The sequence below is a fragment of the Panthera leo genome, chromosome A2 (genome assembly GCF_018350215.1).
Source record: "Panthera leo isolate Ple1 chromosome A2, P.leo_Ple1_pat1.1, whole genome shotgun sequence".
In the NCBI taxonomy this organism is placed as follows: domain Eukaryota; kingdom Metazoa; phylum Chordata; class Mammalia; order Carnivora; family Felidae; genus Panthera; species Panthera leo.
This window is the reverse complement of record NC_056680.1, coordinates 14,062,915-14,089,095: the sequence shown is the minus strand read 5'-3', so window position 1 is coordinate 14,089,095 and position 26,181 is coordinate 14,062,915. Positions and strand designations below refer to the sequence as shown.

At 52.8% G+C, this 26,181-nt stretch overlaps 1 protein-coding gene across 3 annotated transcripts in view; it reads right to left on the bottom strand.

Moving 5' to 3' along the window:
• The window catches only part of SLC25A42 (solute carrier family 25 member 42), a 30,746-nt gene extending 8,082 nt beyond the window's left edge, over nt 1-22,664 (bottom strand). Inside the window, exons 1-2 of one of the 3 annotated variants that reach the window (XM_042928982.1) lie at nt 22,608-22,664; nt 3,289-3,403 (exon numbers count right to left, since the gene is read on the bottom strand). In XM_042928982.1, the coding sequence (XP_042784916.1) occupies nt 3,289-3,369 (81 nt within the window). In that variant the 5' untranslated portion in view covers nt 3,370-3,403; nt 22,608-22,664. Of the gene's footprint in view, nt 1-3,288; nt 3,404-6,789; nt 6,815-10,555; nt 10,828-22,607 lie in introns of those variants that run through there. The other 2 variants (XM_042928983.1, XM_042928984.1) reach the window with 2 other exon arrangements.
• Between the last annotated feature and the right edge of the window lie 3,517 nt (nt 22,665-26,181).

The window sequence follows — 26,181 nt, the reverse complement described above, 5'->3', positions numbered from 1 at the left end:
TAACCTGCACAGCTGTCCAAGTGTCACAGCCCTGCTGGGCCCTGGGCACAGTGGGGCACAGGGCAAGCCGTCATGAGTCCAGTGGCCACAGAGCCTGTGTGGGACACGGTGACAACTTTTTGGGTGATAGAGACCATCCACGTGAGAGGTGACCCGCTGGCTGGGCTGTCCCATGAGTTTCCAACTTCTCAGAGACAGCCAAAATAGGACCGACCCCAAAGAGAAGAGTCACCGCACCCCAAGTGCAAACGCTGGCTGTGTCCACCGTGTGTGTGCCCTGGGCTCCTGTGCTGCAGTGGTTAGAGCAAAGTCACCAGGGCCCTTGTGGGCTGGAGATCAGGCAGTGGTGTGAGGCAAGCAGACCCTCTGGGTCAGTGTGGCCCCTTTCCACGACTTTCCATCAGGACTGCCAGAGGCCAGCATTTGTGGTTCTTTTTCCAGCCAAGGTGAGGGTGACAGTGACGGTGCTGGCCTGCATCACGCGGCTAGCCTCAGAGCCAGCACTGTTCCCGAGTCTTCTCAAAGCTCCCTGTGAGGAGTTACACAAGAAGTCACCTGCTTACCATGTTGCTAGAGCCTCCATTCCCTCAGCTGACTCGGCCACAGAACTCTCGCCACCAAGGGGAGCACTGGGGCCTGGCGGTGCTCCCATCTTTCCTGGCTCCACAATGAGGAAGGATGGGGGAGGGGCAGGCCATTCAGTGATCCCAGGAGTCCCTGGAGCCTGACAGGAACCAGGTGCCCTGAGGATCCTTGGGACACACAGTGTGTATGAGGGGATATGTACAGGCTCCCCCTCCCCTTGGGGCTGCCAGTCCACGGGGAGAGCCAGACAGGAACTAAATCTTTAGACAAATGTGTTGAGTCACCCATCTTGGATGGCTGTGATGAGGGGGCTTAGGGTCCCGGGAGAACATGGGGTGGGTGGTGAGGGGCTGAGGTTGAAGGATGAGGCACAGCTAACTGGGGATGCGTGTGTATGTGAGATAGTATTACAGGGGGAGGAATGGAACACCCAGAGGCCCTGAGGAGAAGTGGGGGGTCCTGAGGGACCACAAGACAGGCAGGGTGGTCGACACAGGGAAAAGGAGGGGGCGCAGGGAGGAGAGAAGAGATCGAAGGCAAGTGGGGGCTGGACTCCAGGGAGCCTGGGGGCCCAGCAAGCAGACAGGGGCTGCTTGTAACCGTAACCAGAGAGGAGACAGCGCCTGCAGAAACTCAGCGTGGAGAGTCGGAGGCTAGGCCCAGGGGGTGGATAAGAGGCATCTGGGGGGGTACAACTGGCAGCCTGGGTCCGAGTGGGCATGGTGGAGTCCAGGGTCACTCCCCGAGTTTGCTCAGCTCAGTGGGTAGATCAAGGGTGAAGGGCTGGATTCCAAGTCTGTCTGCACACCTGGCCTGCACCTGGGCTCTGTCCTAACTGCCTGCACTGACCATGGCCTTTCTGATGTCCCTTTTCTCATCTCTGACACTGATGTGTTGTCTCCTGGCCAGGTCTGGGTGCCTCCAGGGGCCATGGTGCCCTGTGATCTGGCCCTGTCTCTGGAGGGCTTCACCTCCTGTTCCTTAATGCCCCCAGTACCTCCCCCACCAGCTTGGCCCTCTCTTCCCTGAAGAAACAACCTCTCATGGCAGTGTTTTCCCTTCTCAGTTTCTGTGGCAGAGCTTCACCGTGGGCTTCCATATTCTCCTCCCTTTACAGAAGCCTGTCACTGGGCCCCCGTGCCTTTTCTGGATCACACAGAAGGTTCTGGAGGTCTGGTTCCACCACCTGGAGAAGCGTAGACGGCAGAAGCCGTGAGGTTCAGTGGTGTTCCTGGCAGCAGCTCCAAGGCCCAAGTGGCTCCCAATTTCCTCTCTGAATCAGTGTGATGACCGTTCGTCTCGCGGGCCGCTGGGAGCAGAGGGAGTCCCCTGTGGACAGGCCACGTGCCCTCCTGGTCCTAGAGGTGGAGCCAACGCGTCCCTTCCACGCCCTTCACTAGGCAACTTCCTGCGCAGCCTGCAGTTCTCACGGTCATAAAGCTACTTCTGCACGTCGGGAACACACGGCTGTCAGCCCTGACTCAGGATGTGGTGCTCCGGGGATGTGCTGGGAGCCCAGTTCACATGCTCGGCGGATGAGGCCGCTGCCGCCTGTGGCCAACGCTCCCGGTGACCCTTAAACGACCATGCCTGGCTTATTCTCGAAGGAGTTCGGCCCAGGCACCAGGGAGCTGTCAGTCTCTGTATGTATCATATGGAGAACACCTGCGAATGAAGAACGAGGCGGACGGCCTAGTAGAGAGAAAGTGGGCAATCCAGACAGGATGCACACGGGCTGCGAACACCACAAGAAGATGCTCAGCTCCTTAACCAAAGAAACGGCTTTACAGAGGAAGCTCCCCACCGCTGACTGGTCAAGTGAACCAAGACTGGTGGCAGTGGCTGGCTAGCACGGAGAACCAGCACTGCACGTGGCTTGGCACACAACGGGCGCTGGTCCTTTTGCTGGGCACGTCCACTTGGTGGGATTCAGGCAGCCAGCCAGAGGCAGGGGGGTGACATCTCCCTCTTGTTCTGTGGGGAAGTTCACTAACCTGTGAGGGATGGGTGTGCCTGCTCTGGGGTCTGGCCTCACTCTCCCTGCATCCACCCCCAGTGTGGCCGTCCTCCCTCCCACCTGGTGCTCCAAGGGGGACCTAGAATTTGAGGAGAGGTTGGGAGGGCCAGAGGATGCTGCTTCGGCCTTTGATGCTGTGGACTTTGAGAATGGCCCACGTGCCCTGGAGCTGGGTTTCTGTGTGGGCTGGGGCAGTCTGTGTTCCAGGTTCCACTGGAAGAACCTCTACTGGCTTCTATGGTGAACAAGGATGGAGCCGATCCAATTTCTTTAAAGGGGAACATACCTGTTCTTCAATTGAAGGGTGGAATCCGAGATGAGCTTCAGAGAGGAAAACTGGCAGCTGAGAGCACACCCCACATGCGAGCCCCCTCCCCACAGCTGGCCCTGGCCGTGATTAATTCTAGAATCTGAGTGAGAAAAAAGGACACTTTCTGACATTCTAGCCAAATCTGGGTGAGGTTCTGGCTTCTTACTAAGCAGCCGGGCAGGTTGGAACCACATGGCAAACGGGACTTTAAATGGAACAGAAGGTGGCCAGCCCGCACCGCCTGCCCCTCATGGCCTCCCAACAACACAGCTCTGAAAGGACTGTGTGTGCGTGTGTGTGTGATTTGTAATGGGGTGCAGGAACACAGAAGAGAGAGAGCTCGTGAAAACGCCCATCGGGGAGGCGGGGTACTTGCCTTGGAATTAACAGGTGAGGGCAGGACGGCCTCGGCATCCTCACGCACACGCACCGCACTTTCCTTCACACCATTACCCATTCCAGGCCAGCTCCAGGCAGCAGGAGACTTGGTCCTGGGAGAGGGAGGCAGGGTGAGACCCAGCGAGAGGAAGACCTCCCCCACGAGCCTGAGGCCTGTGACTCATCCCTGAGTCACCTGAAGAACTGCCCTAGCTGGGTGCTCTTTGCAGCCTGGCTTCTGTCTCCCTGCAGGGGAAGGACTCTGGCACCTGCATCTGAATGCCAGTCCCCGCCATTGGCTTAATCATTTACAAAAGCCCTTCTCATCTTTGATTTGCTCATCACAAACAAGCCTCTGAGTTGTCTGTTTTTTTTTTTGAACCGAGTAACAACCCCAGGCAGCAGATGGGCTCAGAGAGGTTAAGCCACCCCTGCAAGGTCACACAGCAGGAGGCAGAGGTGTGGCCGGCTGTGGAGGCCGAGGGGGGGGGGGTCCCACCTGCCTGGACCCAAGCACCCACTGGGCTTTTGTCAGCTTGGACCTGAGTATCTATCAACAGAAACACTTAGAAAATTAATCGTTTTCCTACTGTAAGTTTGCCTGATGTTTCTGGCCAAGCTTACAGTAAAGGGTCCTAATACTTGAGGATTCCTCCCTGGAACCTATATCTAACCTCTGAGTGGAAGTGCATGCAAAGCCCAGCAAACCACAGTGACAGGAACAGAAGGAAAAAAGAAGGAAAGACTAGTGCCACCAAGATGCCGACTGTGCATTGGTGTTTGGGGGATGGGGGGGAGCGGGGGTGCTCGGGTCCCATGCTTTAAAATCAGCCAATAAATTGGGGCGCCTGAGTGGCCCAGCTGGTCAAGAGTCTGACTTCAGCTCAGGTCATGACCTCGCAGTTCGTGGGTTTGAGGCCTCGCGTTGGACTCTGCACCGACAGTGCAGAGCCTGCTTGGGGTTTTCTCTCTCTGCCCCTCACCCATGTGTGTGCGCACGCATTCTCTCTCCCTCTCTCTCTCAAAATAAATAAGTAAATTTTAAAAAATCATCCAATAAATCAATACACTTTCCCACGAAATAATGCAGACTGTTAAAGCCTCTCCTGCCCTCCAGGCCTTCCCAGGCCCTCCCAGGTCAATCCCAGGGCAGAAGGTCCTAGACAGCACAAACAGGATTCCCCTCCACTTGTCCTCTGCTGCTGTTTCCTACCTAAAACGGGCCCTGGCTCCAGGAAGCATGGCTGCTTCCAAGATGGCAGGAAGCATAAAAATGAGCCCAGAGCACCCTAAGGTGCCAGGGAGGAACCAAAGCCAATGGCGGTGTGACAGTGAGACAGGCAGGGGAGTCAAAGAGCTCCCAGTGGCCCACAGCTCGAACTCTCTGAGCAACGAGTACTGGATTATCATCCAACATATAAATTAAATATCCACAAGTCCGCAGATAGAAATAAATGATGAGGGGTGCCTGGCAGGCTCAGTCAACGGAGCATATGACTCTTGATCTTGGGGTTGTGGGTTTGAGTCTCACGTTGAGTGTAGAGGTTACTTAAAAAGAAAATCTTAAAAAAAAAAAAAAAAAAGAAAGAAATAGGGGTACCTGGGTGGCTCAGTTGGTTAAGTGTCTGACTCTTGATTTCAGCCCAAGTCATGATCTTGTGGTTTGTGAGATCAAGCCCGTTGTCTGTGCTGACAACGCAGAGCCTGCTTGGGATTCTCTCTCTCTCTCTCTCTCTCTCTCTCTCTGCCCCTCCCCTGCTCTCTCTCCCTCAAAATAAATAAATAAACATTAAAAAAAGAAAGAAATGATTGAATACAGAAATAAATGGGAAGAAGAGACAAATTCCCCAGGCAAATACTTTGTGCAGAAACTCCACTCTTGAGGGGGCATGGGTGCGTGGCTCCCCACCCCTCAGGTGTGGGCTGCATGTGGTGATTTCCTTCCAAGGACGGGACACCTGACGGGTCCCACCTCAGCCAGGTGATCAAGGTCAATATCAAATGAGTCATGCTGGGGGCGCCTGGGTGGCTCAGTCGGTTAAGCGTCCGACTTCAGCTCAGGTCACGATCTTGCGGTCCATGAGTTCGAGCCCCGCGTCGGGCTCTGGGCTGATGGCCCAGAGCCTGGAGCCTGCTTCTGATTCTGTGTCTCCCTCTCTCTCTGCCCCTCCCCCGTTCATGCTCTGTCTCTCTCTGTCTCAAAAATAAATAAACATTAAAAAAAAAAAATTTAAAAAAAAATGAGTCATGCTGGTGGCCTGTGCGGTGGACACGGTGTGCATCATGATGAGAAGGGCACTTCACCCACGTGGTCCTCATTAAACCCATCACACGGGGCCAACCATGAAAAAACAGCAAGCAAATCCTAGTTGGGGGGCGTCATACAAAATACCTGACTTGTTCTCCTCAAAATCGTCGAGGTCAAGGGGTGCCTGGGTGGCTCAGTCAGTTGAGCGTCTGACTTCGGCTCGGGTCATGATCTCACAGTTTGTGGGTTCGAGCCCCATGTCGGGCTCTGTGCTGACAGCTTAGAGCCTGGAGCCTGCTTCGGATTCTGTGTCTCCCTCTCTCTCTGCCCCTCCCCCACTCATGCTCTGTCTGTCTGTCTCTCTCTCTCTCAAATAAATAAACATTAAAAAAAATTTTTTTTAATTGTCAAGGTCATCAAAAAAACAAGAAAGTCCAAAAAACTGTCTCAGCCCAGAAGAGCCTAAGGAGATGTGAGGATTAGATGTCAGGTGAGATTTGGGGACAAGAAAATGATATTAGGGGAAACTGAGGAAACGTGAATAAACTATGGCCTTTAATTAATAGTAAGCTATCAGTATTTATACATTTGTAAAAAATGTACCAAAGTAATGTAAAATGTTATTAAGAGGGGAAACTAGGTGTGTGGGGTATAGGGGAACTGTTGTCTTTCCCAATTTTTATATAAATCCAAAACTTTTCCAAACCAACAACGAGAAGCTAGGCTCTAGGGACCTTTTCAAGCCAGCTGCTGGGGTACCGGCCTATAGGGTGCACCGAGACTGTCTCGTCCCCTCACCCCCTAGCGTGTACGGCTGTGGCTCAGCACCATCCCTGACGCTATGGATTCCAGGGGATGGTCCCCACATCTGGGCACTCGGATGGGTGGTGCAGCCTTTCTTAGGGCTGTGTCGAGGCATGGGCATGTTAAGTGTGGACACATTCTGCAAAAGTGTCTTCCCGAGACAGCATCCAGCCCTTTGGTCCCAGCCACACGAGGCTCTGATCTGTGGCCTCACCCTCCTTCCATTCCTCCCTCCCTCCAACTCCTGCCATAGCTGCTTTGGAGGCAGGCAGGTGGTGCTCTGCACAGACGGGATGTACAAGCTCAGGTGGGGGCGGCCCGTGGAGCCCCCTGGATCTTTTTTCCCTCGGTTGCCTGGCTCCAGGACCTGCTGCAGGAACTCAGCGCAGAGAATTCATTAAGGGGCCCGGGTGTGGTGGATGCAGACAGAAACAAACCCATGCAGACCTATAAGAGTGTGTCGCTGCAGGTGACAGAGCGCCCAAAGCAAGTCATAAGGCATGCTGGGACAGAGGGCTGACGGGTAGCTCCCAAGAGACATCTCCACCTGGAATTTGTGAATGTGATATGATTAGAAAAAGGGTCTTTGCAGATGTAATTAAGGTAGGGATCTTGAGATGAGATCATCCTGGATCATCCCTACATCCAATGTGATCTGATAAGACAGAAGAGGACACATAGGCAGGAAGGCCATGTGACCACAGAGGCAGAGATTTGAACGACGTGGCCACAAGCTGGCCACTGCTGGAGTCCCCAGAAGCTGGCAGAGACCAGATCTTGCCCTGGAGCCGTCAGAGTGCACGGTCACCACCTTAGTTTTGAACTTTTAACTTCCAGAATTATGAGAGAATAAAAATCACCAGTTTGTGGTGATTTGTTATGGCAGCCACAGGAAACTAAGACTAAGAGCCCTTTTTAGGGAAGAGACGGGGGGCGGGGGGGGGGCTCCAGGCACCCCCACCCCAGCAGAGTGAAAGGTCTCAGGCTGCCAGCTGTTCACCAGGGTCCAGAGCCTCCTGGCAACTCACCAAGGATCATGGGATGAAGAGGAGATCCTTACCCTGGGGGAATGAAGGGGGTAAGATCTCAAGATTTTGTCCCTCAGGCCAAAGGTTAATCTCTCTAAGAAATAAAGAGCTCCTTGCTATTATAAAATCAGTAAACAAACAAAAAACAGCCCAAGGAAAAAAAAAAAAAAAGGCAAAGAAACAAAGAAACACCAGGTCACCAGGAAAGAAACAAATAACTTAAAAAAATATATGACAAAACAAAAAAGACCGATAACGGAGAAAGTCAGGCTGACCCCTCACTGAAGGGCTGTTTACAAGTATTACAACTGTGCCAGGAGATGGGGGTGGACAAGGAGGGGCGGTGGCGGGGGGCACACCTCTTTGCAGGTGGTCTGGCAAACACTTTGGAATGTGTGCTATCCCAATACATGAGCCTGAGGACTCACTGGCCCTAAGGCCACCGTCAGCTGCTGGTCCCAGCAAAGGCCTGGAAGGGAAGCGCCGCAGAGGGAGGTGACAGAGGGAATGTGTAACTCACATCCCCATGGGGAGAAGCCACTCAGCCTGTCACTAATGAGCACAGCCCACCTTGACTAAGTGAGCAAGGTCAACACCACCGGTGACAGGGCCTATAGACAGCCTGCATCCCCAACATGATGCCATAGGAGGGACACACGACACTGCTGCAGTGAGATTCCTACCAAAGATGGACCCCACAGGCTAACCATGAGTAAACAGCACACAGTCCACACCAAAGGACACTGCAAAAAAAAAAAAAAAAAAAAAAGGTGTGGAGCTTGTGGATGATGAGGAAAGACTGGGGCACATCACAGATCAGGGGGGACCAGGCAGATTGGATGACGAAATGCAGTGTGGGAGGCTGGAGAACGTTAGGGGAAATGCTGGGGAGATCTGAATTCAGGCTGGAGGTGAGCTCCAAAGTTGCCTCGATGGTATTTTCTGGTTCAGGCAGCTGTATCCTGTATGATGCTAATATCCTGTATGATGCTAACATTGGCAGCTGGATGAAGGGTCTACCAGAACTCTGGTTATTTTTTGTCACTTTTCTGTAAGGCTGAAATTATTTCAAAATAAAAAGCTAAAAAAAAAAAAAAAATGCCTTAAGGCAACCATGACCTTCTGGATTTGCTAGAGGTTTCGGAGAAACCAATTTCAGAGGTCTGCGGCTGCTGAGGGGCTGGCTGGCTGGTCTGGCCCCTCCTTGTCCAGTTGGTGCCTCCAAGTCAGCAGCTTAGTATCTTGGGCTGGGGAAGGGCTCTGGCAGCCACGGGAGCCCCGTGAGAGGGACTGGGGCTGCTGCCTGGTTTGTGGGGAGACCGATGCTCTTCTTGGCAGGCATAGCCTGACCCTGGCCTCTCTTAAAAAAAATTTTTTTAATGTTTTTATTTTATTTTTAAGAGAGAGACAGACAGAACATGAGCAGGGGAGGGGCAGAGAGAGAGGGAGACACAGAATCCAAAGCAGGCTCCAGACTCAGCTGTCAGCACAGAGCCCAACGAGGGGCTTGAACCCACGAACCATGAGATCATGACCTGAGCTGAAGTCAGACGCTTAACCGACTGAGCCACCCAGGCACCCCCTGATCCTGATCTCTCTTTGGAGCAGGGTGTTAGAGGTCAGCAGCTGCAGGGCCCCAGGCCACGGCCTTTGCTCAAGGTCACCTCTGGCTCTAAGTGTGGGATGAGAACTGGGAGTGTGGGATGAGAACTGGGAGTGAAGGCAGGCGATAAACACAATGACACAATGGCAGCTATTGTTTATTAAATCCCTTTGTTCCTGTGTTCTTTCATCTGGCCAGCCTTCACCACTGGGTATAGGTGCTGCTTTACCAATGGGGAAGTTAAGGCAGCATGCGTTCCCTGCTAGAGACCACTAAAGGTGACAATCACTGTCACTAACAATTAGGGGTGTCACGGTCACTGGTTTCTCTCTCCATTTTGCTGATGAGACATGGAAAAACCTGGTCAGACCAACGGCAGAGGGAACTCCAACCTTGACATAGGACTCCAAAAGTCATGGCCATATCCTTCTCCAAGAAACCATGGCCCCTAGGCCAGCCTCAACACCATTTCATCCCAAATGATTCTCCTGGAGAACCATGTGCCTCTTAAGACTTTGTTTAACCTGAAGGAACAACGGCTTAAGGGAAGCATATGGAAGAGGATCTGGCTGTACTCAGTAGTCCCCTGAAGGCAACTTGCAAAGCCCAGCAGAACACAAACAACCTGTTCACAGAGCTAAAGGGACACCATGGGTTCCTGGGCTGTGATGGATCGGAGGTGCCCAAGGCTCTGTCCCTAGGACATGATCCTGGAAGAGGCAGTCAAGGGCTGGCTTGGCACGCCACCGGGACAGAAGTCAGAGTCTGTATCACCAAGGTGGGGCTCTGGGTGAGCAGTCCCTGTTATGGGCTGGCACCTGGCAGAAGGAAGGTGTGGGAGGAGATCCCTGAGGGACCAAGGCCTGGTGTCTGGGGGCCTGAGAACTTCCAGTCTTGAACTTGGAAGATAGCCTTGGCCTGCTGGCTCCCACAAGCCTGGAAGAAGTCAGCAGAAATCATGTCTGGGAGATGATACCCTGAGCCTTGCCTGACTTAAAAAATTTAAACCTAAGATAATGAGGCACATGGGCAGGCTGGGCATCTGAAACATATTTTGGAACACAGACATTTGAAAACACAGAACGTCTGATTGGGAAGAACCCCAGCTGCCCTACCTTCCGGACGTGGGGCCCCACATGAAACATTGCTCAGTGCCTCCGAGGCCCTGGTCCCCTGGCAGTAGAGGTGAATTAGGGACAGTGGACAGTGACACATGGTGGTATCTGATAAAACGGAAAAATAAGAAGCAGAGGCCTCTTGAGACCCTCAAGTGTCACAGCCCGCAGATTCGAGAAGGGTGACCACGAAAGGGAGCCCAGCCTGAAGTGTTGGCCGTGAAGAGAGGACCTGGGCTCTGACCTGGGAGTAGGTCAGTGAGCCTACTACTCCTCCTGTTCTAACATGACTGTCCACAGAACTCCAGGCTTTCCAGTTATTCCCCTAATCTCCCTTTTCTGCCCCAGAATCCCACTCCCTCATGCCCCAGCCCATCTGGGTTTGTCTGATGTGTTTTTTCACTATGAGCCTGGGTTGTGTGGTCTTGGGAGGACCTTGGAGGTGAGACCTCCTCATGACATTATACCTGAGAACACAGACTTAATCCAGGTGAGAATGACTTGGACCTCTTGGTTAAGGTGGGGTCTGCCAGATGTCTGTCCCCCTGCTGAGTGACACTTTTCCAGACTCTTCTCCTTGGAACCAGCCCACCTTTGGGGGTCGGGGGAGTTAAGCTCTCTTCCTGGAGGGGGAGAATACGTGACTGGGTATTCTTACACAGGAACTGTGGCCTCTTCTCCCCAACTAATTTACTTTTTCTGTCATTTATTCAGATCAGTATGACCTTGGGGTGCTTGGTGGCTCAGTTGGTTAAACGTCCGACTTCAGCTCAGGTCATGATCTCAGAGTTCGTGGGTTCGGGCCCCACGTCAGGCTCTGTGCTGACAGCTCACAGCCTGGAGCCTGCTTCCAATTCCGCGTCTCCCTCTCTCTGCCCCTCCCCCACTCACGCTCTGTCTCTCTCTCTCTCCCTCTCTCTCAAAAATGAATAAACATTTAAAAATATATATATCAGTATGACCTTGTAGATGACCACTTCATGCTCTGGGTTAAAACAAGATGATCTGTTACTCATTGGCTGCTTTGATCTTCTAATGCTGGCCACAGGCCAAGATGTCTTACACCCACTGGAGGTGGAGGGGCAGGTTTGGCAGGAGGGTGGTGGGGGTGGAGGGCAGTGGGGGGATCAACATGACGCAGATGACAAGGGGTGGTCCAAAGTAGCTGCAGGAGTTGGACTAAGTGTGCTCAAGGGACAGATGCTGACGTGTGCCTGTGGGCCCCAAGCCTGATTCTGTAGATACAGAGGCGAGGCAGGGTGGTGCAGGGCAGGGTGCAAGCTCCTGTCTGAGGCCCAGCTCTGCTTCTCATCATCCTGGTCCTTGCTGCTCCCATGTCTTCCCTCCACCCCACTTGCTCACTGTGCTCCTCTGGCTCGTGTGACCCCAGCTTTCCACAGGGCCCTCTGGGTTGCCCGGTGGCTGGGCAGTGGGCACCAAAGGGAATTCACTCCTTTGTTCCCAGTAAGAGGAACCCAGACAAGGAGGAAAGGTGCCACTGGGCAGGGCCAGGGCCTGGCCAGTCTGGGAGCTTGTGAGTGGGGGCTTGAAGGTTCTAGAATCCTCTTGTCCCGATCCTTGAAGGGATGGTCCTGGAAAGGGGAGCCTTAAGGACTGCCCTGCTCTGGTCCAATATACACTACCCCTCTGGGGTTCCTTTGAGTCTGATTAACTGTGTGCCTGCCAAGTACACACTCTGGGGGAAACGGCACCACAGTGGTGGGGGGCGGGGAGTGTGGGCAGAGGACCCCCAGGGGTGCTGGTGAGCGGGGCTCTGTGGTGGGAGAGGTGCAGGGCAGGGTAAGTCCTGGGGTCTGGGAAGGAGCACCCCGTGTAGCCAGAGCAGTAAAAAGCGGGGCTCCCCCAAGGCTGGAGCCAGCTCAGGCTGATCGGGGAAATAAAGGCAGGCGAGCGCATGCGGGCCATGGAAGGCTCTGCTAGTGGGAGAGCACAAAACACCCCCATCCCACAACATCCCTGTTGGACCCCAGCCAGGATGATCCCCCAAATCCCTCCCCCAGTGCCTCTCCTCAGTGTTTGAGCCCCTAAGATGCCATTTGGGAGCTCCGAACACCTGTGTGGTAGCCTGTCATATCTCACAGTGATGACGAGCACCCTCTGGGAACACAACCCAGACAGCCACCCACAAGAGAGCAAGTTCTCGCAGGTGGCAGGGTCACACAGCCGGTCCACACGACAAGACAGAAGGGCCGGCTGCTGCCACACGCAACTGACAGGCACAAATCTCAGACAAAGCAGTGGAGAAAGAGAAGCCAACACAAAACACTGTGCACCAAGTGAGTCTAAGTCACATCCAAGCACAGTGACACAAAGTGGCCTTCTGTACAAGTGGAATGTTATTGAGATTTTACAAAAATTTTTTTAAATGTTTATTTAATTTTGAGAGACAGAACACATGTAGGGGAGGGGCAGAGAGAGGAGACACAGAATCCGAAGGAGGCTCCAGGCTCTGAGCTGTCAGGATTAGAGCCCGACATGGAGCTCGAACCCACGAACTGCACGATCATGACCTGAGCTGAAGTCGGCTGCTTAACCGACTGAGCCACCCAGGTGACCTGAACATTATTCAGCTTTAAAGAGCAACGAAATTCTGACACAGGCTACGGGATGGAGGAACCTTGAGGACATCACGCTAAGTGAAATAAAAGAGTCACAAAAGGACAAAGATTTAAATCCACTTCTGTGAGGTCTCTAGAGTCCCTAAATTCATAGAGGCAGAAAGTACAATGGTGGGTGCCAGGGGCCGAGGGAGGGGAATGGGGGGTTCGTGTTTAATGGGGACAGAGTTTCAGTTTGGGAAGATGGAAAAGTTCTGGAGCTGGTTGGTCATGGCTGCACGGCAATGAGGACGCACTTCATGTCAGTGAACTATATGCAAAGCAAAGGTGGGGGCAGTATATTTTAAGTTGTACACATTTCATCATAATTTAAAAAATCAGGGGCACCTGGGTGGCTCAGTCGGTTGAGCGTCTGACTTCAGCTCAGGTCATGATCTCACGCACCGTGAGTTCGAGCCCCGCGTCGGGCTCTGTGCTGACAGCTCAGAGCCTGGAGCCTGCTTCAGATTCTGTGTCTCCCCCTCTCTCTGCCCCTCCCCTGCTCATGCTCGGTCTCTCTCTGTCTCAAAAATAAATAAAAACATTAAAAAAAAAAAAATAAATAAATAAAAATTAAGTAAAATAAAATAGATCAAGCACGACAATAAAGCGTCAGCAGTGATAAAGATCAGAATGGGGTTTGCTGTGGGAGGTAGGACAGGGAAGGGCCATTGGAGGAGCCAGAGTGGGGGGCTTGAAACGTTCTGCATGTTGATCAGATTTCACAAGTGAACACACATGTAAAACTTCCTTGAGCTGTGGACAGAAGCTACTCACTTTCCTGTGTGTCAGTTATACCACAAGAAAAAAATTAAACATTAAAGAAGAGAATCCCCAAACTTGGCCAGCCTCTCCCAGACCACCTGACCCTGAACCTGGGCACTGTGTTCTTTTAAATTTTTTTTTTTAACATTTATTTATTTTTGAGACAGAGAGAGACAGAGCATGAACGGGGGAGGGTCAGAGAGAGGGAGACATAGAATCTGAAACAGGCTCCAGGCTCTGAGCTGTCAGCACAGAGAACGACGCGGGGCTCGAACTCACAGACCGCGAGATCATGACCTGAGCCGAAGTCGGCCGCTTAACTGACTGAGCTACCCAGGCGCCCCTGGGTACTGTGTTCTTAACTCTGAGGGGACTCTGATGGCAGCAGAGGGGTGATCTGCATTGCTCACTGATGCTCACCTTTCCCCTCACCTGTGGAGAACGCCTGCTGATGATTTTGGCAATGACTGAAAGTCCGAGGAGATGCCTAAGCTCCTAGAAGGAAGGCCACATGTACAAGGGATGTCTGCCCCCCTTCTGGAGACAGCACACTGGGCAGCCACCCACTCTGTCTCTGTCACCTGGGAGAAAGGCGGGGCTGACCCTCCCCTTGACTCCAGGGTGACCCTCAGTTTGGAGCACCAGACCCAAAGACTGGGATTTCTGAGGGAATCACTGGGCCGGAGAAGTCCTCTTTCTCTCAGGAGGGGAAACAGGTAGGCCCCAAGGGCAGCTGACAGAGCCAAGGCCAGGGAGGGAGGTGGACATATGTCTTCATGACTTGGGATGCCCTGGGGCCCAATGGTTCTAGAAGAACTTGGGAGCTCACGAAGAACCTGGCAGGTGCTAGGAGCACTTAGACTTTTTCACCCTGGAGCCCACAAAGCTCCCTTTCTAGTTCAGCCAGTTTGGGATGGGTCTCTGTCCCTTGCACAGCCTTCCAGAGCCCTGATCTGTGTATTTCCCTTATACTCTTCCGGGCCCGTGCTGCATTTCCAACCATGGACAATGGCATCCTGCGGCCCCGGTGTGCCCAGCCTCCGTATGTTCTCTGGGCGTACCTCTAACAGGTACCCACGGCCTGGGATTCAGGTGCCAGAGTCTCTGCTAAAAGTGGAGTGAGATGGGGCTCACCCCCCACATGCCATGGGCAGGCAGCATTCACAGACCAGCCCCAATCAACAAAAATTCATTTTTTGTACCATGTTTCTGTTCCACTCATCAAAAAACAAAGCAAAGCAGGGTCGGGAGGCAATTCAGCAATATAACATACTGAACAGCACTGTCTAGGAAATGCGAACCAGGTGCTTTGGGATCTTAGGTAGCCCAGGCTATGAGCCCCACGCAGCAGCCTCTCCACGTGTGCGTCCGTCCTAATACACGCACCTGCACACACACATTTGTGCCCGATTCCCTCAGAAGCTCCCTGACCAAGGCCACCATTCATGTTCATGAGCGTTTGTGTGCGCCACCCCATGGGGCCAAGGAAATGTTTACATAGAGTGAGGGCCGGGGGGTGGTTCTCGGCTGATGGAGTTTACAAGCAGTCGTGGACAGATCCTGTAATCTCTCAGTAAACGGAAGCCAATTAACATCCTATCTGCCTGTTGATAAAGGCTGTTTTCTTTTCCAGTTAATGGGCATTAATTTCTGCCTAAGAGAGCGGTAGCATCTTACATAATGGCTGTTCCCTGTTAACCCAGACCCCACCAGCTGCTGCCCATCTCTCCCTGCTGCATTCCCTTCTATTCGTGCCTTTCAGACAAACTGGTCACCATGACCTTGTGTTGCAGTCTCTCTGGGTCACTCAGGCATCCAAGTCCTAAAAGATACAGAACATCCTATTGTCAATCACTGGCCTCGGCCCTTGCAAGAAAGTGTTGCCAACACCTGTCACCAACTGCACCGTAGTGATCTACAACAAACCGAGGCACGCGGTGGTACTCAGGTCCCTCTAATAAGAGGGTGCACTTGTGTAAAGCCCTCACCCCAAAAGTCTTGTTTTCTCACTCGCCATGTGGAGCCTAGCACAGTGCTTGTATCCACTCAGTTATTTGCCGGATAAGACAATTAACTTTCAGGACACACCAAGTTCTGCTTTGGCTGCACTCTCCCCACCCCATGCCTAGCAAACTCCTCTGCACCCTTCAAAGCCCTCTCTAAATGTCCCAGCCTCGCCTCCCAAAAGTTAGCTGCTCTGCCCTACATTGAGCACCCCGTGGTTCCCTGCTGCACCAGGAGGGGTCACTTTCCATTAGCTTCCTCTGCTAGGCTTGGGGTGGGGGGTGTCTGTGGAAGGCAATGGCCTGGGCTGCGCTCAGTGTCCATGCTTAGCAAGAAGTCAGAAGCATATACCCACACACAGGTGGTTTTTCTGTCCATCTTCCTGCCCTTCAGACATCCTTCATGTGGCAGCAGAGATGTACCTTTTCTATCACTGTCCGCCTCATTCCCTAAGTAGGAACGTGTACAGGCTCCCAGTTACACCATGCTGGTGTTGTGGGAAGATGGGGTCCAGCGTGTGACCTTGGACGTGTTACTAAACCTCCTCAGGGCTCAGTTTCCATCCATCACCATCTTTCCAGGGTCCTGCTGCTCAAGTGGGTCATGGGTACTGGTTAAGTATTGGTAAGTATCATTCTGCCTAATAAGGAGTCAGATGGGCCTGGGATGGAGCCCATCACAGGCCCTACTAAGGGCCCTACTGAGCAGGCCTCACCAGTTCCTAGATCTCACCATTCAGCCTGCATTCCCCATGCCAGGGTCTCTAAAAGAGTTGAGCATTGGTCCCTGGTCTCCAGCGCCGCTCCCCGCTTTTTCCAGGTTCATCTCCCCAAAGAGTTAAACAGAAGTTGGAAAGTGGCGCCCCCACTGCCCACCAGGTGACAATGGTTTAGGAAGCACGTGCTCCCCGTCCAAACACTCTACCACGCCGGTGCCGCTGTCCGGCACAACAGGTGGGGCAGTCTGTGACTCTCACGTTCAGGGCTGGCCGACACTTGGCTCTGACCGGTGTGCTCCAGGCCAAAGGGGCTGTTCACAGCCCCCAAACCTGTCCCTTCTTCAAGGCCTGGCTCTTATACATCGCCTTGCCAGCCCAAGGCTAGACTAGCCACTGGCTAAGGCCTGGCCAGTAAGGGGTCCTGTCTCCCCTTTGTGCTGTAAGCCAAGCTCCCTCCCCTCTTCTGGCTGCGGGGACCTGCCCACCACCACAGGGGAGAGGCAGGGTCTAGCATCTTCCTCCAGCTCTGAGCTGCTACACCAGGTGTTTCCAGGAACACCTGTCCCAGAATCTCCAGGACACTTGTGCAGGATTCCTGAGCTCCTCCTCAGGCATATTGAGTCACAGCTGCCACAGTGAGGTCTGGGAGCCTACCCCTTAGACAGGGCCGGGACAAATACCGCAGCCTGGGTGGGGCTTGGGTCTGCGTGGCTAATTAAGACTTAACTGAAACATACATACTCGCTTTTTCAACTCATCCCATGGCAAAGGCATGCGACCTGCGGACAGAACAGCAGTGACGTCTTTTGGGAGCCCTTCACTGGCACATTTGATCAGGGAAGGCTTGCAACTACTCACAAGGTGGACTCATCTCATGGCTGGGAAAGCACAGGCTGCTAGAGGCTCTCAGCTAAGGTAGGCTGGTGATGCCTTGCCCGAAGTGGCCTCAAGGTTAAGTCCCCTCTTGTGCCTGTCACCGGCTCCATGGACCAGGTCCCTCAATCCTCTCTCAAATTCCATGCCTTGGGTCCCACAACATCCAGGCTCACTTGTTCCCTTTGCTTACAACGCTTCGCCATCTGGCTGACTCCTTGCTGGCTTTCAGATCTCCGAGAACCTTCCCCTCCCTGAGTTAGCACCTCAATCCTCTGCTAGAATTGATCAACTACAGAGCCCCAACCACTTGGGGATCCACATCTGTGTCCCCTACCCTTCAGAGCCCCAGTATTTCTGCTTCCTCTGCACCTGTTCCTGTCCCCGGTGCATAGATTTTTACAGACTGGAAAACAATGGGGGTGGTCAGGCTTCAAGTTTGTTCCATTCCTGGAGGTAGGCTGCCTGTGGTGTTTCAGTACAGCTTACAGACATCAGTGTCTAGCAGCGGCAGAAAGCATGCATGCCACGGGTGACTGCTTAAAGGACAGGGGTCTGGATTTGGGCTGACCTAGGCTCATCTTGGCTTCCCTTCTGTTCTCCCTGCAGGTGGGGCAAAGGCCCCTAAGTCTTGATGACCCTTCTATAAACTGGGATGATCTAGGACCAAGCTCACAGTCCCGTAAGCATGCGCCAAGGGCTAGCAAATACATGCTTACTTGCCCAGGTCCTTGCTAGCTCTGGGCAGATGCCTCCACCTTCCAGTAGGGAGGCAGGTGAGTGAGGGGCCGTGTGCTCCAACCCTACCAGCCCCCTTCTGCCTGAAGCAGTAGACGCCACTAGACAAGCATTTCTTTGCATAACATCCTGACAGAAATTCTGGTTTTGCAGCTACAGGGATTAAATGGTGTCCCCTAAAGTTCATGTCCCACCAGAACCTCAGAAGGTGACCCTATTTGGAAATAGGGTCTCTGCAGGTGAAATTAGTTAAGGACACTGAGATGAGATCGTACTGAATTTATGGTGGGTCCTAAATCCAACGATGGGTGTCCTTGTAAGAAGATACACACACACACACACACACACACACAGGGGGTGCCTGGGTGGCTCAATCAGTTGAGCACCTGACTTTGGCTCAGGTCATGATCTCACGGTCCGTGAGTTCGAGCCCCGCGTCGGGCTCTGTGCTGACAGCTCAGAGCCTGGAGCCTGCTTCAGATTCTGTGTCTCCTTCTCTCTCTGTCCCTCCTCCACTCCCGCTCTCTCTCTCCCCACTCTAAAAATAAATAAACATTAAAAAAAAAAAGATGACACACACGCAGGGAAGAAGGCTGCGCGGAGATGGAGGCAGAGATTGGGATGATGTGGCTCCAAGCCAAAACCCCAAAGATTATCAACAACTACCACAGCCAGGAGAGAGGCTGGTAAGATTCTCCCTTAGATCCCTCAGTAGAAACCGACCTGCTGTCTCAGTCTGTTTGGGCTGGTAACAGAAGACCATAAACTGGGTGGCTTATGGACAACAGAAATGTATTTCTCACAGTTCTGGAGGCTAGAAAGTCCAAGAATCAAGGTGCCAGCAGACTGTCTGGTGACAGCACTTTTCCGGGTTCACAGACAGCTAATGTATTGCTGTGCCTCATAAAACAGAAGGGGCAGGGCCTCTTTTATAAGGGCATTAATCCCATTCATGAGGCCTCCACCCTCATGACCTACTCACCTCCTTAAGGCCCCACCTCCTAATGCCATCACGTTGTGGATTAGGTTTCAAAATATGAATTTTAGGGTGCCTGGGTGGCAAAGTTGGTTAAGCGTCCGACTTCGGCTCAGGTCATGATCCTGCAGCTCATGAATTCTAGCCCCGCATCAGGTTCTGTGCTGACAGCTCAGAGCCTGGAGCCTGCCTTGGATTCTGTGTCTCCCTCTCTCTCTGCCGTTCCCCAACTCGCGCTCAAAAATAAATAAACATTAAAAAAGAGTCAAAATATGAATTTTAGGGAGACAGAAGCATTCCATCTACAGCATCTGCCAACACCTTGATTTTGCCTTCTGCTCTCCACAGCTATGACAGAATAACTTTCTCTTGTCTTAAGCCACCCAGCTTGTGGTAATTTGTCACAGCAGGCCCAGGACACTAACAAGACAGGAGTCTTCTAAGATCAAAGCTCCTGGTACTGGCTGGTGACCTGCCCATGAACCTGAGGTCACTGCTTCCCTCCGTGGACCTCTCAGGTCATCCTATTGACACAGCTTTGATAGAAAACTTGGCTCCTGCTGATCTTTGTTAAGACCCTAGAATCCAAGCATTCAGCTGCAGCAAAAGGTACTCAGTGAAGAAAACACATGTTGACAAGCATATTTTAAAAATAGTGCAGTGATGAAGGAAGGGCCGCCGGAGGCAATGTTCTACTTCTTCAACTGAGTGTCCGCTTCGTTATCCTTTATACTTTCTTTTCATGTGCACATCATATACTTTTTATTAAGTGTTTCACAATAAAAATAAAGAATATATGTGTTTTTAAAAAGAGCTGGTTTGCAAAACCTAACCAAGCTGAAAGTTCTGACCATTTCAGTATTCCTGTATTGTCTAATTGCCAAAACAGAAGCACAAAAAAACAGGATGACAGGTGCGAAAAGGCCTGGCCTCAGTCAAAAGGTGCTCTCCACCTGGCACCAAGAGTGGGCAACAGCCGACGACTCGAGAGAATCTCAAGACAGCTTCCCCAGAAGATTTACATCTGACTTATCTCAATTTCATCTGACACCCAAGTGATTTTGCCGGATCCAAGTGGGAAAAAAACATTTACACCTCTTAAAAAAATTTTTAGACATCTTAAGACCTCCCCTCCCAGGACTGTGGCCAATACCCATGTCTCTGTCTTGCAGGGACCCCCCCCCCCCCCGCCCCACACACACACCCAAGGTTTCCTCCAGAGCTCCACAGAGAAGGGATTCAAATAGTTCTTGGACTGAACGTTAGTCTAACTGTGGAAGAGAAACAGAAGTATAATGTTTAATCACCACCACCCGGGCTAGAACGCCAAAGAGACGGATAGAAAGCACAGAAGTGGTGTTCAAAAGGATCTTGTAGGCTGTGCTTTACCTATCAGACTGGAGAGACCAAAACACTTGGTAATATCTATTCTGGATGCTGGGAGAGAAAACAAGAATTCCACCTTCACAGCCGAGAGACAACGGATGGCAGCACAGCCTCTCTGGAGGAACATTAACCATTTAAATGGACATGCCCTTTGGCATGGGAGTTCCAGGAAGCCAGGGAGGTTTCGAAGGGTCTGTGCTGGAGCCCCACACACATTCATTCCATATTTGCTCATGCATGGTTCCATCTATTCACTGAAGCTCAGTTTGCAAGAGAAGCTACGAGTGACAACCTGAACAGTCATCAGCGAGGGACTGGCTATTACACTGGCACACCCATTTGATAAAAAGCTCATGCAAATGTATCAGGGGTTTAGAAGAGGTGGGGGATATACATCTTTCCCCCACGCCATAGCCTATCTCTGGAAGGAAACAGGGCAATTAACAATGGATGCCTCTAGAAGGGCAGAGTGCAGATAAGGGGAGACGTGCTTAATTTTCATTGGATGTCCTTTTGGACTTTTTTGTTTGTTTGTTTTTTACCATGTACATCAATTACCTTGTCAAATTTCATAGATTTGCGTATGTATATATAAGAAATGTGTATACATCTGTATTTATAAAATGTGTGTCTATGCATATATGAGTGTGATGTACATACATGCGTATATCTACTTATAAGCATATACATACACATACATAAACACACACGTTTTAAATGACTCCTTTTGAATTTGGACAGAAAACCCCAGTGGCTTCAGTTTGTCCAGGAGAAGCTGAAGGTGACCCTCCAGAATATTCTGGCACCATCTTTGCAGGGAGAGACCGAAGAGGGGTAAGAGGCACTATGCAAACCTTACAGGAAACCACACCACACTATTACTTTTCAACAACAAAGCCACCCGCTCCTTCTACGCTGCACACTTGCAAATTACACTCCAGGGAACTTGAAAAGTTCCAGAAAAATCATTAATCCTAGCACCACACCAGGCTCCAGTTTTACAGTTTGGCTCTAAGTGGCTGTAACATTAGCTCGCCTCACTCTGAAGAGTGTTTCCTTACTCTCCAGGTTTATCAGCTTTAAGGGCCCAAGGAGGTCTTGAGGGTCAGTGAGGGGCCTCAGTCTGCAAGAGCTGGAGCCAGAGGCGGGAGGCCAGCAGCTCCCTCCCAGGTGACCTAGCCTCTGGTGGCACCCCAGGTGTTGACGTCCCACTCCTGCAAGGTCCCCACCCCCACCCAGCCCCAGGACTCGGAGACACGTGCTACAGCAACAATCAGGGGCCACCCCTTCCAGCTCAGTCTTTCTGGACTCATGACTCCTGAGGAACAGTTGCAGGGAAGGTAGGGGTCCCCTCCCCTGCCAATCCCTCAGAGATAAGCACAACGGATGGGCAAAAACAGGGAAGGTCTACAGAGAAGAGTCAGCAATGCTCAGGGAGGGATGGGCTCTGCCTCCCCAACTGAAGTCCCTTTAGGTTTGTTGTTGGTAAAATGGAGATAATTGTAATTTCATCTGGCCAAAGGGATTATTCTAAGCCTAGAAGTTACTTTATAGACTCTCATAAATGAAAATATAACATCTGGGTGGGCTTTTCTTTTGGGTGGGGGAGGGTAGAGGACCTAGGGTGGGGGAAGGGTTCAAGGATTACAGAGAGGGGCACAAACATGGGTGCACCTGTAAGAAGGTACGGGTGGGCACACAGACTGAGGGTGTGTGATGGAGAGAGGAACCGTAAAGGCACAGGGCAGACGCAGGGGTAGGGGGAGGGTACCTGAGGACCCTGACCCGAGTTGCTGAAGGGAGGGGGCAAGTGAGAAGGGCACAGACCTGGATGTGAGCAAAGTCAGTGAGGGGATATGACCCGGACCAGGTGTGAGTGCGGGGCCAGAGTTTAGCATCACAGGCTCAGGCATGGGTATAGTAGGGGATGTAGGCCCTGTTGCAGAGGTGGGGGTGCATGGATCTGGGTGTGGAGATGTCACCAAGAGGGACGATCTTCGGTGATGTGGGGGTGTGCAACGTCAGGTGTGTGTGAGAGAATATCAGTGGGGGTACAGACTCAGATGTCTGTGGGTGTGAAGCCTCAACTGTGCAGAGCTCCTGGGGGCATGGCTCTAGAGGTGTGGGGAATGTCAGAGAAGTGGGCAGTATCAGGTGTATGGGGGGGGGGGGTTGTCAACAAGAAGGGACGTGGTGTCAGGTGTGCGCGGACTGACCGTGAAGGTTCAGATTCGGCTGGGAGGGTCCCCAGGGAGCACCAGATGCGGGGTGCAGGGATGGGGGGGTTTAACCTCTCCCTGCCCCTTTGACGCTGCTGTCACGCCCTGCCTCTTTCGCCCCCGCCCCAGGACACATGACAGGACCGTGCCTCGCCCTCGCTCGGCCCAAGGGAGCGGACCCTCCGACGCTTGCGCCACCCCGCGCCCCCTGCTCCCCCTCACCGTCTGGGACGCGTCGCCTTCACCACCGCCGCCGCCGCCGCCGCCGCCTCCGGCCACCACGGCCCCGCCTCGCGCACCCTCAGCGCGCGCCGCGGGAGGGGTCCACGCCACGCTCCGATTGGCTGCGCGTTGGCCAATCAGCGTTTGGAAAGACAGGGATTGGTTAGCATGAAACAGACAGGCGGCCCCTAGGGCCAATCACTGAGGGGCAAAGGCGGGCTATTCGGTGAGGTTTTTGGTCCCAGAGGTGGTCCCTCAGGGTGCGAGGTGCTGGGAGGTGAGGGCCTGGAGGTAGGCGAAGATTGGAACTCTGGCGGAAGACGAGCAGCCCTGACGACCAATCCCTGGGGGGCAAGAGAAGTGGCTGGCGCGGCTGGCTCGAGAAGAACGGAGGGCGTAGCCTGGAGGGCGATGAGGATTGGCTACAAAGCCGAAGACAGGCAGGCCCAAAGGCCGGTCGCAGGGGCAGTGGGCGGTGCACCTCCGAGCCGGCTGGCGTGTGCAAGGTGCAGAGTTTGGCCCGGAGGGCGGCTGCCGTAGATAGCCTCGGACGCCCCATGCAGGGTCCCCTGAGGCTACGTCAAAGAGGTTGTCCTTCTGACCACACAGCACAGAAGCAAGACCTCCAACTCTGGCTGTGAACATGAGCCATCGCGGCTGAAAGATTCCTGGGATAATTCTCCATTCTTTCACTCTCCATTATTGCTCTGCTAAAGACACGGAGAGGGCAGACTCTCTGAGGTCACTCGGGCTTGTCCTCTGCAGCTCCAGGTTGTTGTGAAGATGTGGAAACAGGTGGAATCCTACCTACGAGCTTTGTGGTTTTCTGGAAGTGTTTGACTTCTCTGAGTTCATGATATCCCCATTAGGCCTTCTCCCGGATAAGCCTTTTGTGAATTAACTGAAAACTAATCCTGATCCTAGGAGGTCAAAGCCACCATTGGCAGAGAGGTCAAGCTCCATGCCCACGGCGCTTCAAGTGGCTAAATCTGGGGGTGAATTTAGAGCAACCTGCTCTTTGCAAGTGGGGTAAGGCAGTATCAGAGAAGAACCACCAGAGGCCTGAGCGGTCTGGGTCGAATCCGTGTCCAGCTACACGCCCACCACACAACCTTGGTCAAGGTGCTTGTGGATCTGTTTCCTCAGGGGAGGATGATTGCTACGCCTTAATCTTTCCTTTTTTGGGTGGCTTCCCTGTGAGAACTTCTATCCCAGCCTTTGTCTTATTCTGGTGAAAGCATTTGACCCTCAGCAGGTCTGTCTGGCCTATGGGCCTCAGCTTCTCTGTGAGGTGCGGTTCATGGGATTCTCTGCAGATAGACGCCAGCAGTTAGAGAAGACACCTGCCATCCAGTGCTCCATTGTGTCACTGGCACTTCGCCCAAGCCCACCCAGTTTCCTGACTCACTAAGTGCACTCCCTTAATCTCCAGGGCCAGGGTGGAGAGGGTTATAAATGTTCCCAGATACTGGCTCTTATTTCCTCGAGGTGCAGGGTATAGTTGGTGGAGATCAAGTTCATAACCAAAGAATCCTGGGAGGGAGCAAACCTGAGGATGGCCTTAATAAGGGTTCACATTTCAGGGCTGTGCAAGCCCCCTGCTAGGTGCTTAATCCACAACAGCACAAAGGCCTCCTAGTATGGAGGAGGGGGAAAACATCAAGGCTCACACTGTGGATGTCACTAGCCTGAGGCCACCATCTGATTCATGATATTCCCACCTGGGCCTCTCTCCATACCTCCCAGCTGTGGTTTGCTTTCCAGCAACTTCCAGACCCTGGTCTCCATTCTGCTCTCTGGATAAGAGGAGGGCTCTGAGGTCTGCTGAACACCTAATGGGTATCAGGTCCTTACTGGGCTGGGTGCTTCCCTAACACCATCTCGTGACCTGATTTCCAGATGGTTGGGGGCGGGGGGCAAGGAGGGAGACAGCACCCACTTTGCAGATGAGAAAACTGATCCTCACATTACAGGTATTCCTTGCTGGAAGGGCCTGAGGCTGGGTTTGAGTCCCTGCTCTTTTTTACTTGCTGGCTACCAGACCTTCAGCAAGTGACTCAAACTCTCTGCCTCAGTTTCTCCAACTACCTCCCAGGGTTAATGGCAGCACTAACAAAATGAATGGAAGTGAAACACTGACAGCTTTATTGGTCCACAGCCAGGACTTGCTGAGTGTTGGTGATGGATAAACTGTTCTCGGGGCCTGTTCCCTTTCTGTAAATAGCGCTTCATGGAATGTGGACATAGACCAACTATGGGTGGGGTTTACCACCCAAAGAGGGAGATATTTATGCTACAAGAGTCCCTGCTCACAGCACCTACCTGTCAGGCCCTGGGAGGAAGGCAGCGAGCTCCTGGAAGGTCCCACGGTACCCCTAGGTACAGTGCCAACTGAGACAAGGGTCAGGCAGCAGCCCAGCACTAGGCTGCCTCTCCAGAGGGTGCCAAAGGCAATGCCTGGGTTCTGGCTTCTGTCTGCTTGTCAGCATGCTGGCGCCGGTCAACCTCCCTTCTGCCTTCCAACAATGGCCAGTAATACCCCTTGGCATTAGCAACTGACACCCCCACTATGGGCACTTCAGCTGTGCCTGGCCAGGGTGCCTGGGATCCTAACTCTTCCGTGTCAGCCTGGCTGGCTCTGGGCAGGACACTGTCTCTCTGCCCCCCAGTCTCCTCTGCCTCGCGGGGATCCCAGGAATCATCTGACACGATGGCTGTGAGCCAGGCCTGGGCATAGTGACAGGGCTTAATCAACCGAGGCCAGAGAGCCATTTGCCCAAGGTCAGGTTAGCAACGCCGGCAAGAGGAGGAGCGTGGAGGCAGGCCAAGCTGGGTTCTCATCCCACTGTGGCCCCTCAGATGCCAAGGAGCCTATTTCTCATCTGGAAAATGGGGTTCATAGGCCTTGCCCCTCAAAGATGTGTTTATAACCCAGGACCCTGGGTCCTCCTCTGGCTGGAGGGACACCTGCTGAATTTAGCAGTGTTGACAGCGAAACCCAACTGGTTTCAAGGCAGTTTCACTCAGCCTCCCAGAGGCTCAGAGAGGCTGGGCCACAGCTCAGCTATACTGAGCACACAGCAGTAGGGTCATTGCCTGAGTATACTGGCCCCTCCTTTGCAGTAGTTTCCTCCTCAGCCCTGGTTTCAATGTCAGTCAACAAGGATGGCAAGCACTCCTTAGAGAGGGGCTGTGTGCCTTGCTGGGAGCTGTGGCCCTGTGTAGCAACACACTTAACCCATTTTCAGGAGAGGACGTTGAGGTTCACCTCAGGTGGCAGAGCAGAGCCTGGAACCCAACCTCAGTGATATGCCTACCCACCCTGGGTCCAAACAGACCCTGAGCCACACCCACTGACAAAACCCATTTTCTCAGACTAAGGTGTGAAGGACTGATAAGCTAGAGCCATGCCTCCCCACAGAAGCCTGCAGCTGGAGGAAGGCTGGCCAGGAGCCCAGGGGAGAACACTGGAGCTGTGGGGGCAGAGGCCTTCCCTCCAAATCACCCCCTTATTACTTAGGTGTATATTCAAAAACATTTACAGGAAGTTGGAGAAGAGATAGAAAATAGGAGC